The sequence below is a fragment of the Paramisgurnus dabryanus genome, chromosome 17 (genome assembly GCF_030506205.2).
Source record: "Paramisgurnus dabryanus chromosome 17, PD_genome_1.1, whole genome shotgun sequence".
Classification (NCBI taxonomy): domain Eukaryota; kingdom Metazoa; phylum Chordata; class Actinopteri; order Cypriniformes; family Cobitidae; genus Paramisgurnus; species Paramisgurnus dabryanus.
Genome location: NC_133353.1, coordinates 13,546,305 through 13,563,622, shown reverse-complemented (window position 1 = coordinate 13,563,622; position 17,318 = coordinate 13,546,305). Strand labels below are relative to the sequence as shown.

At 38.3% G+C, this 17,318-nt stretch overlaps 1 protein-coding gene across 2 annotated transcripts in view; it reads left to right on the top strand.

Moving 5' to 3' along the window:
- The window catches only part of pdzd8 (PDZ domain containing 8), a 52,759-nt gene extending 36,248 nt beyond the window's left edge, over positions 1–16,511 (top strand). For both annotated transcript variants that reach the window (XM_065255218.2, XM_065255219.2), the window contains 2 exons: positions 11,512–11,674; positions 11,902–16,511. In XM_065255218.2, the coding sequence (XP_065111290.1) occupies positions 11,512–11,674; positions 11,902–14,132 (2,394 nt within the window). In that variant the 3' untranslated portion in view covers positions 14,133–16,511. The remainder of the gene's footprint in view (positions 1–11,511; positions 11,675–11,901) is intronic.
- The last annotated feature ends 807 nt before the right edge of the window (positions 16,512–17,318 follow it).

The window sequence follows — 17,318 nt, the reverse complement described above, 5'->3', positions numbered from 1 at the left end:
CTCCACGCCATCAGTTATTATGTCACATGCAACTCAAACCCGACAATTTAATACAACATGCAATAATCCACAGCAATGCTCCATGCTTAATTTCTTTCTCATTTCCGTTCGACTTTGGCTGTCACAGGTTTTGAATTGGAGATATTGTTCAAAATTGACAGGAGTTTAATCAAGCTCAAATTCTCATGATGGCATTTACATTGTTTAATATTTAACAAAGCCTCATGGAAGAATTTCACATAATTGTTTGTAAGAAGTTCAAGGATCTGGTTTTGCTGTAATAATGAGGAAAATAAATAATCAAGAACATTTTACAGGTGTCATTAGTAGTATTTTATAATTATTAAAATCTTCAAAATGTAATAGTTAAGATTTTAAGTCACCAGATTAATGTAATTTACTATAAAAAAAAGATTTCCTAGCTTACATTACACAAGCCTGCCAAATGCTCTTTGGCATAATAAAGTGGCGTTGTTAGGCAGGACGCGAAGCGGAGTACCTAAAACCCCCTTAGCTGTTATAAAATGCACTGTAACCCCACTGCTTCGCGGGGGTTATTGCTTTTATAAAACGGTTATTTCATATGCATAACGTTAGCGGGATTTTATAAAATAAAACATAAATAGGCTGTAATTATATTAGTACAAATATTACTCTTACTCCAAACAAAGTAGTTCCTTAGAATCAATCAAGTGTGACTGAAACAGAGCGCAGTTCCCAACCAACACAGACGCAGCAAAGACACAATGAAAATATGATTTAATGTGGTGTTTATTTTATAAACCAACATTCATCTAATTTATACATTAACATTTATATCGATCAAGTGATGATCAAATATATGCTTGGAAGCATGCTTTTTTAAGTTGCCACCCAGTTTTAGTTTAATGCTTTGCAGAAAAATGATCTTCTTTAAATAAACATAGAATATCAAATGAAAGAACAGACCATCCGCTTTCAAACAAAACAATAATACCTGTTTCATCCTTCCTTCATTTGTTCTCTTATCACTTCTCAGATTTTTTAGCTAAAAGCGGAGATAATCCCATTTATGTGAATAACTTTAGTAAGAGATCAGATTCAGAGCCTGATCAAAACACGCTTGCCACCAGCAAGTAGCCTAACTTACTCAAGCCCAAGTCTCTAATGCTCAATCATAAGAGGTTAATATTGTAGGCTACCAAGTATCTCAAGATGTTTTTTATACTAATAAGTGGTGTAACGGATCGCAGTTGATCCGTGATCCGTACAGATACAACCCACAGTTCGGCGCGCATGCGATTTGCAGATTAATATGAACATTTAAATATGGTGAAAGTTGATTATTTGCACGTGTTTCAAAGGCTTGCAAATGTTAACACTTAAGTGATTTTAAACAATTAAGCCACAAAAAGGCGCTAAAGTGAACTTTTTTTTTTACGCACAGATGCACATGTTGTTGAATGTGTCCAGTCTAACTCCAATTAAACATGATTATCCCTATGCCCTTCAAAGTTCAGAACTCTTGATGTGTAAACTTAAGAGAGAGTTGCACTGCTGTATCACTACTTTGTAGAATACATTTGGCGAATAAAGCACTGAAAAACAACGTAAGTTTCACTTAGTTGAGCGACTGTTTATGCTGCATCTTCTTGCCGAAGCGTCGTTTGGAATTCGTCTCCGTCTGTGTGTGCGTGTGTTTAAGTGGACCCAACAAATGTAGGCATGTCAGAATTACAGTTATGCCGGTTACATAAAGTATCTTTTTTAATGTTCGATGACAAGATAGAGACTTAAGGAAAATTATGTAGACTAATAATTTAAGTTTAATGTCCTAAGGATCATCCTACTTATTTGTATGCCCCACAGCTGACGTGGAACATTATTAACCGGTTCAGGAACTTAATTTTTTTGTTCTAACCGGTTCAGGAACTTCAAATTTAGGATTGAACCAAAAACCGGAAACGTTAAAATACTGTTTCTGTTCAGAATGAACCAATTGGGAAAAAATTCTGGTTCAAAGCCCTGGTGGTGAGGTTGCGAATTGCAACTAATGGCTTCGTTCACTTCTCCCCCTCGCTTTTGAAACGCATAGAGAAGCTACGGTAGCCACCACCGGACAAACATGTCATCTTCGGAGACAACTTGGTAAAAAAAAAAGTTTGTCCGTAAAGCGCTTCTGTAGAAATATGGCGGCACAAAATGGCGACTTCCATGTAAGCGGAACCTCGGTATGTAGATAAAAACGTCTCATTCTAAGGTAATAAAAACATAACGGTTCATAATGAAAGGTCTTTATGCAGACCTGATAATATAGTTTTGTATATTATTTTGCATTTCTGTCAAGAGATCCTTCTAAAAATTACACACTGCACCTTTAAGCTTAATGTGGGCATCATAAAAACAAAAAGTCCTGACCCATATCCGATTTGTAATGACCTGTTATCTTTTAAAATCACACAGGGTTCTCACTATAGTATCTTTTTTCACAAAATCCTTCACACAACCGTTTTAGCCTACCAATCTAAGCATCCCTGTTACCTTTTTTCTCCACCTCACTTTGAAACAGACGATTAATTGCAAGAGCATTCATACGATCTTTGTGCGTATATGTACCTGCCTTGCGGGGACTGCTACCCTATACCCTAACACTAATCTCTCTGACATGTGCCAGATGATTCGATTACTGACCATTGCTCTGACGGCTGTTACTAGTACATCTGGTTACTGAACTCAGCCATTGTATGTGTGTGTCTGTGCGTAATTGTGCTTCTGTTCAGTTCTAACTGAGAAAGGGAGGGCAGTCAAAGAACTGGTCATATTTTTGTTTATATAAAATATGAAATTGGTATTAAATATGAATTCCTTATTAATACCTTATGGTACATTTTAATTATATAGAGCAGTGTAATTTGTGTATGTCAAGTCATCTTGGTAATCTTTCCTATTCTTTTCCAAAGTTTACAACCATTCAAATCATCATGCGTCTATAATAATCTAAAGTTGGAACAAGGCTGCTGCCTCTGTCCTTACTTGTTTGTTTTGAGTCAGAGCGAATTACATTTCCGCCGTGTTGTTAGATCATTGTTTGACGATGGATCTCTTTACCGAAGAGCTTCATTCAACATAAAGCGCACAATAAACCTGCTGCTTTCATTGTTGATCTTGTTTTTCATCATGTGATCATTCGTTGTGCATGTGTTTGCTTTGGCACGGTCTCTAGACCGTTGTGTGCTTGATCTGGAAGCCCCAGGTGTGATCTGGATCTAATCACTGATTCAGCCGCGGCTTCACTTTGCTTTAAGGAAAGTAGTTTCATTGAAAGTATGTTGAGAATCATTGGTGTCCAACCTTAAAGTGTTTAATCCCAGACCCTTTTTTAACACAAACCTAAAAGAGACATAACCAGTGGAATCTTGGGATTCTTGGGGATATACCGTATGTTGTTCAAAAATGAGTAATTTCACATACTAATGTAGTAAATGAATTTAAGAACCTTGAGGAAACCTGAAAGAAAATGTATTAAGATTGAACAAAAAGGCCTCCAATAAGGACACAAATATTATATTAAAGCTTTTTCTTTCGTAAAATGTTGTTCCAATGTAAATACCTCTTTTTAATGATATATTTATGTCAAACATAATTTTATTTGATTAAAACAGGCATTACATCTACAGTAAATAAACACAAACAGGTCACTTTAAAGTGGCTATGTAGGGGATGAGAGTTTCCATTGGAGTATAGATGATTTATATAAGCCAGTATGTGGGAAAGGTTATGAGGAGAGGAGATGGAGGGAGAAGGGTGATGAATGAAATGGATAGAAGGAAAGATGGAGAGAGAGAGAGAGAGAGAGAGAGAGAGAGGTGAAATGGGGGCGGTTTGGCTGAACAGTCACTCCTCCAGCAACAGGTGTACACACAAGGCAAGGCAACTGTCCGTTCTGCACGATAGCTTGAATAGGTGTCTGTCAACAATCACACTGGCGCACGTAACCATGTCTGCCACACATACTCTGTTCACACAACACCTGTATGAAACCCCCCTCGATTAAAATCTTCAGTTTACTTACCAGATGTACAGTATATGATCTGATGTTATGTGTAGAACTGATGTTTTGTGACATGTTTGTACAGTTATTCATCTGTATTTTCTGTCTCTTTTGAGTGCATTGTGCAGTTTGATGGACTGTGTGCATCCAGAAGGTATTGTTTGCCCGACCAAGCATACTGGCACATTTTTGTGCATCGCGTTGAAAAAGTCATGTTGTTTGTTTCTGTTAAACGCACGCAAAAAATTTGAAATGTAACTAGAATCAAATCAATTCAATTTAACATTTACATTTGGAAGACTTACAGTCCATTCAAGTTATACATTTGATCGGTATGTGTGTTCCCTGGGAATCGAACCCACAACCTTTTGCCAGCTGCCAACACAATACCTTACCAACTAAGCTACAGGAACACCTTTTGGTTCAATTAAAGTGGTCTGAATGTGGTTCTTTTAAATTGAACTAAAACGTGAAGTGTAAGGACCCTATCTCAGACCCGGCACAATGCGACGTCAGGCGAGGTGCAATTGTTTCTAGCCCGATGCAGTTATCATTTTCCCATCCAGCAACAAGTTGTTTACATAGCAAACGTACTTGCGCCCATCTGTTCGCCCATGGCCGTGCTGGTCTGAAACGAGGTGTGTTTAGGCACATCGTTGGCATGTTGCTATTTAGAGGCAACTAAAACCTGGTCTAAAGTCAGTGGCGCAGTATTTTTTATTTATTAAAAGGGCATGTTAGTAATATGCACCTATAGTCTGTATGATGACGACAACATTTTCAAAAACCCCATGGCTCAAAATTTATCACATGACTAGACAAATCATTAGACAGACATTTCCATTTACAAAGATACCTGGATTGTAAAAATCTGTTGAGGATTGAGAAATTTATGATCTTTTTAATATTAGAAATCAGAGGAAAAAGTTATATATATGGATGTCTAAGAAAGGTGTGTGACCGAAAATGTTGCATATTCACATGTTTTTGCTTGTAACTTTCTCTTTTTTTTAGATATTTGCATGAAATTTGAACAAATGGTAGAATTTTGTTAGTTCTTTCAAATGAAATCATGAGCATTTACTGTTTTAGTTGGAATGGTCATCAGACCCATGGTAGCCATGGTTTTTAAAACGATGCCTGCAGTTCTGATGTTCTGTCAGGACGTTCGCTATAGTCTATTACCAGAAATGTGGCTAGCAAATTTTCATGATTTATTTAAATACCTTCTCCTCCATAGATTTAGACTACCATGTTTCAGTACCAAGATAAAAGATATATATTTTGGTCCACCTACCTTTCATTAGAGTCCAGAGTTTAGTGGAAGCACACCGACCGGTTGAAAGTGACACAAACTTTCAAACAGTTTCTATGAAATCACACCTCCTGGTTGAAAGCTCAAAATATCAAACGCCTCCGGTAGTTGTACTTAACGTATTTATAGTCGTATTTAGTAAAAACATATTACAACCATGCGGCAAGGAGTGGATATTGCATGACACACATTGTAAAAGTACAATGCAGGCTGAAACAGATTTTTCGACACAGAATTTCGACGTGCATGCGTGCAATGTCAGCATTGTTAACTATAGGTGGGTGCAAAATCTGCATACACACTGCACACACAGGGACACGTAGCGGCACACAAACATGCCAAATACTTAAAATGAAAGGATTACAATGTAAAAGATTATTACTGTGTACATAAAGATAAAAATGCCTACATCATAATTGATAGCCATTGCTTGTGTCAGAATAAAATTTTTGCATTAATGCCGAATTATATTGGTTTCCTCTCTGAAAAAGTGTTCAGTCTTTGCTCTTGCAAATCATGACACCCTAAACACACCATGACTCATTAAGAGAATTGGTACCACCCCGTTTCATGCCGACTGATTTTTTTCTGTCATTAACCATAGCAAAAGTAAATTCGTACACGCCCTAAGTGCACCTGTGCCATGCACTTTAGACTACAGGCTAAGATCGATAAAATCTGACCCTAAATGTTTTTCCACATAAACATTAATGCAAATCCTTTTGATTGTTGTCATAGAAAGACTGTTGAGGTTTTGCAAATGCAATTTACAGTAAGCGATTTAATCTTTTTTAGGCTGTTTTTTGTGTTCCTGCCAAATGGGTGTGATGATATTCTCTATATTTAAATACTGACATTTATGTGTAATGAATGGAATTGACCTGTAAATGTCCCAGAGAGCTTCTGTGTTTGACGTAAAAGCTGTTTTAGATTTTCCTGATACTCTGTGTGAGTATGTGTGTTTGTACACCTTGTGGTGATGAGGTGAGACAGACGGCAAATTGACACATGAATAGCATCCTCACGTACCAGTCAGAGTGACAACAGTCCGTTTACCTGCACTCAACACAAACAAAGTTAACACACTGTGTGTGATTGTGTGTGTGTGTGTGTGTGTGTGTGTGTGTGTGTGTGTGTGTGTTCTTCCTGCTGTGTCTTTCTATGGTTGTGTAATTACCCCTTAGCCACTGCTCTGCTACAGAAATCGCCTGTAATTGCCACTCAATGTCGCTGCTTGGTTCCTGTGTCAGAAAAATCTATCTTATCTTTTTTCATTTATTCTCTCTTATTCTCGTGTCATTCTGTTTCTATAAGTGGAAAAAATATTTTTGTTGTTGTTTGTTTTAGTGCAAATTATTTAGTTTGGAATTTACGTCAACAGTAATTCCGAAGGCCTTGGTTCCCATTCAGGTTTTTGCAGAGAAGTCTGTTTCACTGCAGTGGTCAGGTTCTTTTATTTAGATTAGTGTCTTGATAATTTTGGTGGATTTGTGTGTGCGTGCGTGTGTGCGTTGTGTTGACATAAATTCCACTGAAACAGGAAGTTAGGGTGGGGCAGATATAAGACATACCTAAAGTCGCCATGAAACCTAGGTAGCGATTTTCTTATTTTCCCCGTGGTGACATATATTCGAGTGAAACTGCTTCTGAAATGAAAGAAAGGTAAGGCTGGACTTGCATTCGTCCATTGAGAATTGATTGGATCATTTAAATTTGGATCATGTTGCTTGCTATTTCCCAATCGCTGCAATCTTTTCTCAGGCCCTACCCACCTGCCATACCATATGACCAGAAATAAAGAGAGACAGGAGGGAAGATTATGAGGGCACATGAATAAAAAAATGAATAAAAAAAATTAGTAAAACTTATTAACTCACAGATAAGTAATTAGTAAAAATAATACCACAATTTTCCAAAACAAATGACAGTTTTTCATTTCAAATTCATTGCGACTTTAAAGGAAAACACCACCGTTTTTCAATATTTTACTTTGATCTTACCTCAACTTGGACAAATTAATACACCTCTGTCTTTTTTAAATTCGTACACTTAATCTTTGTACAGCGTGTCGTGAATGTGTTAGCATTTAGCCTAGCCCCATTCATTCCTTAGGATCCAAACAGGGATCATTTTCAAGCCACCAACACTTCCATGTTTTCCTTATTCAAAGACTGTTACATGAGTAGTTACACAAGTAACTAGGGGGGCACAGAATAAAATGTGGCAATTTTTTAAGCAGATAAAAAAATGAGAACTATATTTTATGGCGGAAGGGCACTTAGTTTGCAGAACTTCGACCTCTGGCGCAGTAACATCATCACTCCCCCTCTCACTGAGTTTGAGCAAGAGGGGGGAGTTCACAGGAGTGATGATGAACAGTCCTTAAAGGGAAAACATGGAAGTGTTTGGTGGCTTCTAAATTCATCCCTGTTTGGATCCTAAGGAATGAATGGGGCTAGGCTAAATGCTAACACATTCACGACACGCTGTACAAAGATTAAGTGTACACATTGAAAAAAGATTGGTATGTATTAATTTGTCTAAGTTGAAGTAAGAACATAGTAAAATATTTTGGTGTTTTCCTTTGAAGGGATATTTCTCCTAAAAATGAAAATTCTGTCATCATTTACTCACTCTCATGCTGTTACAAACCTGTATAGGTTTCTCTGTTCTGATCAACACAAAGAAATGTATTTTGAGAAATGTTTCTAACCCCATATTCCCTTTCCATTGAATTATTTTTTTCCTACTATAACAGTGAATGGGGCTCACAATCGTTTTGGTTACAAATATTCCTCAAAACTTCCTTTCTTGTTGATCAGAACAAATAAATGTATACAGGTTTGTATAAGAGTGAGTAAATGATGACAGAATTTTCTTTTTAGTGGAAATATCCCTTTCAGGCTAACACAGTTACAAAAAGCAAAAGAGTTAATTAAAATTTTTATGTTGACAAATTTTTACTTTCTGAATGGCAAAGTACTATTTGTTATTGGAAAACTTTTAAATGTGCTCTGCATTCCTGTTTTAATAGGAAATTCACCAGTAAAGAAAAGTAAGCTGTTTTTTATTTGGTATCTAAAGTCAGTGCATCACATATGGCGCTTTTCCATTGCATAGTACCCCACGGTTTGGTTTAGTTTGGGTCGGGTCAGCTCACCTCACTTTGGCGTGGTTAGCTTTTCCATCGAGTTGGTATCACTTCGCAGTGGGAGGGATTATAGGCGTGTCGTTAATATTTGCGCTGCCTACTGACATACAAGTGAGAGCGTCCTTGTACATTCCCATACATTTATTTATTTATCAGTCCGCCACAAAATTAAAATTGGCCACCACAAATAGATGTTTGCACATCGCGTTTATCACTAACGTAACCTCTATCTCTCCGTGGTGTCAGTAGTTGACGTAGCCTCATTGAAGTTGCATTTAAGCATATAATGCTGACGTGCTCTTCGTGAATACTCCGCACAAACTGCCAGTTTGGAAAAAACTGGTATGGTGTTCCTGATTCTCAACCTATGGATGTTTTTCATCGCTAAAAGTGCGTTTGGGAACTTATAGCAGAGCACAGATGACACATGTTTGCTCGAGACAGCGCCAGCTAGCACCAAAGGTTAAGCTAATCTTTTACATTATAGCCATGACGCTGTAGTGACGATTCTCTCAGACCAATCAGTGATCTACAGTGTTTTCACGCCACGTTTGGTATCAGCTTGGGCCGCTTGGAACCCCATCCGAGGTGGTACGAAAAAAGTCTTGGGTACTAAGTACTGCACCCAATGGAAAAGCTCCCAAAAGTAAGCTGACCCGACCCAAACTAAACCAAACCGTGGGGTACTATGCAATGGAAAAGTGCCAATAGTGTAGAACCAGTCAGTTTTTAAATTAAGGTACAATATACCTTAACCTTTAGAAGACTTTGATCATAAATTGATGTTTCATTCAAAGTACCATACATTTTGTACGTGTTAAGGTCAACATTAGATGAAAAGCTTTTCGGGATTGCAGTCCCTTTCCATTATCAAAACAATCATGTGCTATTTTTCCCATATTTTCCATTTATTTTATTAAACCCAGAACATTGGTTCATTCATGAATTCGCAGGAGGCGAATGAGATTCTTTAAAGGAACAGTATGTAAGAATTATATTATATCAATTTATATCAATTAATCATAAAATGGCCCTGGATATATCACTAGACATTAAGAAATCATTTTAATTTTAAATACTTATATCACTGACAACAGTGGTCTGGTCAGGATATTGTCATTTAAAAAGTGGAGTTGCAGCCCTCAACTGATGTTTATGTTGTCATTTTGTGTATTGGCCACTAGCTGTGTGATTGCAGTACCAGTTTTAGCCACAAGTTTTGTAATTGCAATACCAGTTTTGGCCACAATCCTACATACTGTTCCTTTAAATATTCTGTTCTTTTATTTACAGAAAGGAGCATCAGAAAATTTCCCCCCAAAACATTGTTAAATAGACCATCACTGGCCATCCGAAAGCCTGAAGCTTCTCTTCTGTTTTTCTTACACACACTGTCACAGACGTGTTTAAAAAAAGAGATCCCTGTTCAAGGTTGTTGTGGCTTGGGGGAAGCAATGTTCAGAAATAATAATCTCTGTAGAGAGTTTAACACCACCTCTTCAGTCATTAAGATTGGTGTTTCTCTGCATTTTCATTATGAATAAACTTATTCTCTTTCTAACTGACATGTGACATTGTGCCATTTGTCTCAGTGTGGTGTGTATTCCCTTTCTCACTCATGACAACCTATACAAGTGTCTTCCGTAAATGCCAGTATAATGAAAACAATGCTGCAAGGTCATGTTCATGATGCAAAAATCAGTTTAATCAGGTCTGGCCCTAAAGCTTAATATGAAATATTTTGAGCTATTAATGCAATAAGCTGTGAGCCCAAGGGTTAGAAAATGTACTTACTTATACATGACACAGTGTGGCTTATTGTTTTTATTAAAAGGCAACTGTGTTGTAATATAAGATACCAGTGTTTAATAAATGCATTTAATGTTGCTAATATACAGAACATAGCACAGCTATTGTTTTCTCAAATATAATAGTTCATACAGTTTAAACATTATACATTAAACATGTTTACATTTCTATATTGCAAGTGTATTGTAAAATGGCTTTAAACATGGCTAAGCATTTTGTTGTTTTATATGTGTTTCATAATGTTACACTTTTTAATGTTTTGAAGAGTTGTCTTCTAAGAGCTTTAAGAATAATTTGTGAATGATTTTATAGACAGTTAGTCATTGGTCAAACCTGGGCAAGCCAGTCTTCTGCTTTCTAGCTAGAGTTGATTGTCTGTTTCTTCATCCCTTGTTTAACTCGATCAGTGCCCTTCTCAGGGGTTATAACAAATGACAGCAGCAAAATTACAGTCATCCGTCTTGGCAGTGTAGATCTGCATCCTGTCTTTCTTGCCCACCCTCCAACACAAATGCAATGGAGAAAAAACAAGCGTAGACACAAGAGAAATCATGAAAAAAATCAGCCCATATTTCTTTGACAACTATAAAGGATCAATGACAAACAGCTGTTCTGGTGTCTAGATTTTTGCTTTTTGTTGAATGTAGTGGAATCTAAATCCATATTAGCACACTGTCGACTTGTCTGTCATGAGGGGCTTCATGGTGTCCAACTAGGGTGGAGGTGGAGCTGCAGGTGGATATTGTGAAACAGGCTTTGTGATGTAGGCACTCATAAATGGCAGCTGCTACTTCTTTGCACATTTGCAGTAAAATTAGCAGTAATTGCAGACCTCTCCTGCCTTCATTTCAGAGAGCATTGTTCCATCACCAAGAAAATTGGTGGATGTGATGGGAAGAGAGAGCTTTGTATAGAAAGTGAAGGCTGTCTTGTTCACTCATAATGTAGATTGTCCGCCCTAATTATAAACTGCTTTTGCTGTCAAAAGATAAGCTTTAAATTGTCTTTTGACTTAACCGCTACTTTAAACTAGTAACTGGTAAAATATCCAGAAGCCAAAAGCCTTTCCCACCTTTCTTCTCCAGGCAAATCCTGGTGTTTTATAATCTAAGTAAGGTATGCTGGAACAACAGCTACAAAAAAGAAAAGGCCATACAACTTTTTGTGCAAATCTTATATTGTTTCTTTTATGTATGTGTGTTTCAGACTGAGGTTATTAAAGGGCCGTCTGGTAGCGTGGGAATGACGTTCAGACATGTGCCGGCTACTGATGGTGACACAGTGCATGTGAGCATAGAGACCGTCACCCCAAATTCTCCAGCTGCCCTGGCGGACTTACAGAGAGGAGATCGCCTCATTGCTATTGGAGGTTAGAGACATTCATTTTTCATATAAATTTACTGGTGCACTGTTTTACATACGTTTTAAATTAATTGAGTCAAATCTCACCCTGTCTGTGAAATCCAAGCTTAATCTCATAACCTATATATTAGTGATTTCACTTTATTTTTAATCTGTATTCCCTAATTTGTAAAAATTTTTCCAGGTGGATGACATCATAATTTTCAAAAGTGTTATTTCTGTATATTTACACAGGAGTCAAAGTGACGTCCTCTGTTCAAGTGCCGAAGCTGCTTAAACAAGCTGGAGAGAGAGTGCTAGTCTTATATGAGAGGCCGGTCCGGCACCAGGTGCCTAGTGTAAGTTTGGGGCAGATTCAGGAACCCCTAGGGCCCATGGAGGAATCCAACTATCTTCCTCAGCCTGGGGCCTGTGAGGAGGACCCAGCCCCAATAACCACCTTGGACATTTCTGATAACAGAGACAATGACTCTGAATTTGAGGAGCTGATTGTGGATTCCAAACCAAGTGGTGCTTCAATCAGTGTTGACACTAAGGAGGATTTCCTGCTCTCTGTAAACCAAAGCCCTAAAAAGACTGTGGCCAACCTGGCCAAGCCCCTTGGTTCCATCTCGCCAATTCTCAACCGCAGACTGAACCTTCAGTCCCCACTCAAGCCCCAACCCAAAGAATCACCAAAGCCGGCAACTCCCAAGACTGCTGAACCTTCTGAACAGCCACAGAGACCAACAGTGCCCCCTCCTCCACCACCTGCACGGCCTCCTGTCCCTCCCAGGCCCCAAATAAAGGTCACATCAGCCTCCTCAGAAACCCAAAACCTGGTGGAAGGCAATGAGCCTGCAGTCGAGAAAAGTCCTGAGAAAACACTGTTTAGTGCTAGCAATGGGGACAAACCAGCAGAGACAAAGTCTGTGAGTAAACAACCAGATCCTGCTGAGGAGATCCCAAGTTCTCCTGCCACTACCAAGCAAGATTCAGCCAAAGACAAGATATCTGAGAGCTCCTACAACACTAGGGACAGTCTAGACGAACAGGGTCTCTGGGAATCACCTGAGACCATGTACCGCAACAGATTTGCTCGTTGGAATAAAGCATCAATGGTTTTCGAGGTGGAAAGCAACCACAAATTCCTTAATGTAGCACTTTGGTGCAAGGATCCCTTCAAGCTCGGTAGTCTCTTGTGTTTGGGCCATGTCAGCTTGCACTTAGAACACATTGCACTGGAATGCTTATCTACATCGTCTGCTGAATATCAAAGCACCTTCCGTATATGTGCCCCTGAACCAAGGGCCAGTGTCAGCCGTACGGCTTTGCGCAACTTGAGCACTCACAAAGGTTTCAATGAGAAACTGTGCTACGGAGACGTCACGCTCAACTTCATCTACCTAGGAGATGGGGAGTCGGACTCGGCCAGTGGACTGACAGAACGTGAACGAGAGGGGAGTCTTCAGGAAGAGGAGTTTAGGGACAGAGAAAGGGAGCAGGTGCTCATGGTAACCCGGGACGATCACAGCAACAGCAGCATGCAGTTTGGAGACATGCGGCACAATTTTCAAGACACTCAGTTCCAGAATCCCACTTGGTGTGATTATTGCAAAAAGAAAGTGTGGACCAAGGCTGCTTCACAGTGCATGATTTGTGCTTATGTCTGTCATAAGAAGTGTCAGGAGAAGTGCCTAACTGAGCACCCTCGCTGCCTAGCAACCTCAGACCGACGTGGGGCAGATCCTGAGGCAAAATCCACAATCAACCGGGCTACCACAGGCCTCACGCGTCACATTATTAATACCAGCTCCCGTCTCCTCAATCTGAGGCAGGTGCCTAAAGCAAGGCTTGCAGAACAGGTTGCAGAAATGGGACCATTGGTGGTAGAACCTTCTCCAAAGCATACGCCTAACACGTCCGACAATGAGAGTAGTGACACGGAGACCTATACTGGGGCAAGTCCTTCCAAACAACCACCTGGCAGCAGCAGCTCAAAACTGGCACGCAAGGAAGGTGGACTGGACGACAGCGTATTTATCGCCGTCAAAGAGATTGGTAGAGATCTTTACCGTGGGCTTCCCACAGATGAACGCTCACAGAAGCTGGAGCTTATGTTGGACAAGTTGCAGCAGGAAATTGACCAGGAGTTGGAGCATAACAACTCTCTGATAGGGGAAGAACGAGAGACGATCGATGCCCGACGCAAGGCCCTTCTTTCTGCGGCTCTGACCAAGTCTGGTGAACGTCTCCAAGCTTTGACTCTGCTCATGATTCACTACCGTGCTGGCATTGAAGATTTAGAATCTGTAGAAAGCACCTCACCGTCTGAGCAGCATGGCTTTCCGAAGGTGAAAGCTGAAGGTCTGGAGGATGCTCTGATGGGCGCAGAAGTGTATGACAGTGACATTTGCAATCCAATTGATGGTCAGGTGCTGGATGAGATTTCAGAGGAGCAGATCTGTGTAGAGGCATTACCATAGAAAGACAAAGGGTGCCAGGGGCTTGAGACTCAAAAACATAGGATTTTTCTCATGTATGACATAGATTAAGAATGACATGTGAACATCACACAGGTGAATGTAAATGTGAGTTTTACAAAAGTATTCTTGGAAATTTACCAGAATATTATTGAAATATAATATAATTTGAAGAGTTTTGTCAGTGTGAGCAGTTTACCAATTATTTTTACTTTTTAATTTTTTTTTAATAAATATTGTTTTTCACATTTTTGGCCCTTTATTAACTGATGTGGCAGACTAAACCATGAATTTGTGGACTTTCAGCAGTATTACAAAAACAAAGTTTTACCTGCCTTACCTAAAAGGTGCAATTCATTTTTTATCATACAAATGCTTCAAAAGAGTGATGTTGAAGTAAAATATTCCTGAAAAAATAACAAGTATAAATCTCTTTTCATTCAATCCTTGTGCATCACTACAGACTGAATCTTATAAATTTGTGCTGTTGGTAATATTCACAGTTGGAAATACATCCTTACCAGTTTATTTTGTTTTGAGCATCAAGCCCCTCTGCCTTAGACTGTCCAGTCCTGAACAGCAGTCCAGATAATATGTCCAGAAAAATGCCATTTTATTTCCTCATTGTTCCTATATTGATTCTTAGCCATCATGATCTTCTAATGTTAAGCACCTTTTATCATGTAAGTTTTTTCGGAAGAGTCAGTTGTGTTATTTCAATTTGTTTTGCCATTGTGTTTAAAATGTTTAAATATTTAATTGTGAGGGAATCCTGATAGGACAGAAAACCTTGGTGTTATTATAACATACCTTTACTACTGGGGACCATTCTTTATGTAATTCATTTAAATTTGTCACACTAAGCCATTGTGACATCACATTTTACTTTCTCAAGGGAGGGGGGGATATTTATATTACATACTGATAATATCTGTTTCATAATATATTTTCGATAATTGTCTCCGTCTCTATGTTGTGATCTCACAATTGCTTTGTTCTGAGCCTCTGTGAGTAAAAAAATGCAGCAGTTTTTTTCGAACCAGTTGCTTAAGATAAAATGCAGATTCTTATTAACAGGTGCAGTTTTTCTTATTTGGTTTATGTGGTTATATTTTTATGTGTCAAGATGTTACGTTTGTTTGTGTTTTGTCATGTTTATTTGTAGTTTTGTGTTGGTAATTTGTTTATGGATGCAAAGAAATTTTCAGTGCTCACAAAGCTCCACATTATTTTTGGGCAAAGTTTGGCCCCAAATGAATGTATCTCACAAACGGTTCACTTTACTATCATTTTCCTTTCGCTCTCAAAACACATCAGCTCTTACAGTGTATAACAACATTAAAGACTCTTGTCAATGCATACAGTATTGCTTAAGCAAAACCTTGCTAACCCTTGTATGTTGTGGCATCTGTATGTATGTATAGCCAGCCAGGCAGTTTCATTTTTGCATTTATCAAACCACAGACAGAAACAGGATTGTTTTAAAGACAATAAGCCGGACGTGTAGTATCAGATGTTATATGACCTCTTATAAGATCTTGCACCCTCGTTTGATTGGTCCAAACAAGAGCAGTTTTTGCTATTATTGTTCACATGCTTCCATTGTATGTACAATATGGCAAGGGATTATTGCATTATCAGATCTGTCTTCATGAATTAAAGCTTTTTGGTCAAAACAGACGATAAGGCGTTGGATTGTGGATGACACAAGTCCGTACGTGCTCCTACAACGTTTATTCAGCTGGTGTTAAAACAAACTCGCATTCTTGCTTGTGCAATATTTACTATAGGACATTCGCGTATGACTACAGCCAGAGGGAAGCATTGTCTTTATCCTGATGTATCACTTGAAAGAATGACATTGACATTTAAATGTTAAGCTCACCAAATTACAGAGTTTGTTTGTTTGGGCTGTTTTAATTCTATTTGTCGGGTTGCTGCCGCTGTTATTCTGTGCTTCTCAAATTCAATGCCAATACACGCTCTTAAAATATTTCTCCAATTATCTCACAGTGGAAAAACAAAAAAGAATCGATATAAAACATCACACTTGGCAAAATGTGGTAAAGTTTTTTTTTGCGAAAGCTTTTTGGAAGCTGTATTATGTTTTAAAGCGCTATTGTAAATAGCCTGGTAATGTAGGTCACTTTAAACCCTATTCTTTCTCCCTGAACTCTTATAGTGCTCAACATGTGGGTTCATCTTTTTGTTGTTGTTTTTGCTTCATGTAAATCTGATTTTGTTCGTTTGTGGGTTTTAACTATGGTTAAGGGCATCTCCAGAAAAAGTGCACAGCTTTTAAACTTGCTGCAAGGTCTTTACGCACTGACATATCATATTTGCTTATGCACTTGAGATAAATAAATTATTAGAAATTTAAAATATTCTCCTTTGTTATTATTTGCATCCTGTACTGATTGTTACTCTTTATAAGCTATATAAAATATACGTTTTTTTGCTTCACCTTTGTTTAACACTATATGTATGGATAGCCACTCCCAAAACTGCTACGTGCTTAATGTAGGATTATCATAAATAACTAAATGATTATATTACAGTGAAATATTAGGACATTTGGGAGCAGGTGGCCTTCTGTTAGTGAGTGGACCTGTTAACAAGATTGCCATTTTGAACAATCAATACCACGAAAATAACATTCTTAATCTATTAAAGCAAACCCCTATGCTCAAGATCACATATTAAAGCTTGATTGGAGTGCAAACGATTGCTGGTGCTTGCCATTGGATCAGTTTCTAGAAAGAAATGAATTAGTCAGTAAAGTCATTAAGAAGATCATTCTTGAAAGGCAAACGTAAAGTCTTATTAAACATTTATTTTTCCATTGCAGTCATACACATTACCCACACAGCTCTAAAGCTGATGACCACCTGATGAAACACTGGATACAAAACCATCAACTGAACCTCATGATATAGTTCAAACACAAGACATACCAGTCTAAAGGCACACACTGACATTGGCACATATACACGAATCTTTAATAAAAAAAGACATGTAACTTAATTATAAGTAATTACAAAGAGGGATAAAAGCGTGCAAATCAATAACTTAGCAAGACATTTATCATTCTGATTGAGCCTTGTGTATCACGTGTATTTTGTACCTTTTAAATGGTTCAGGTGATTTGGGGTTAGTTAACACTGGCAAATCTCTGGTAAATCAAGTTAT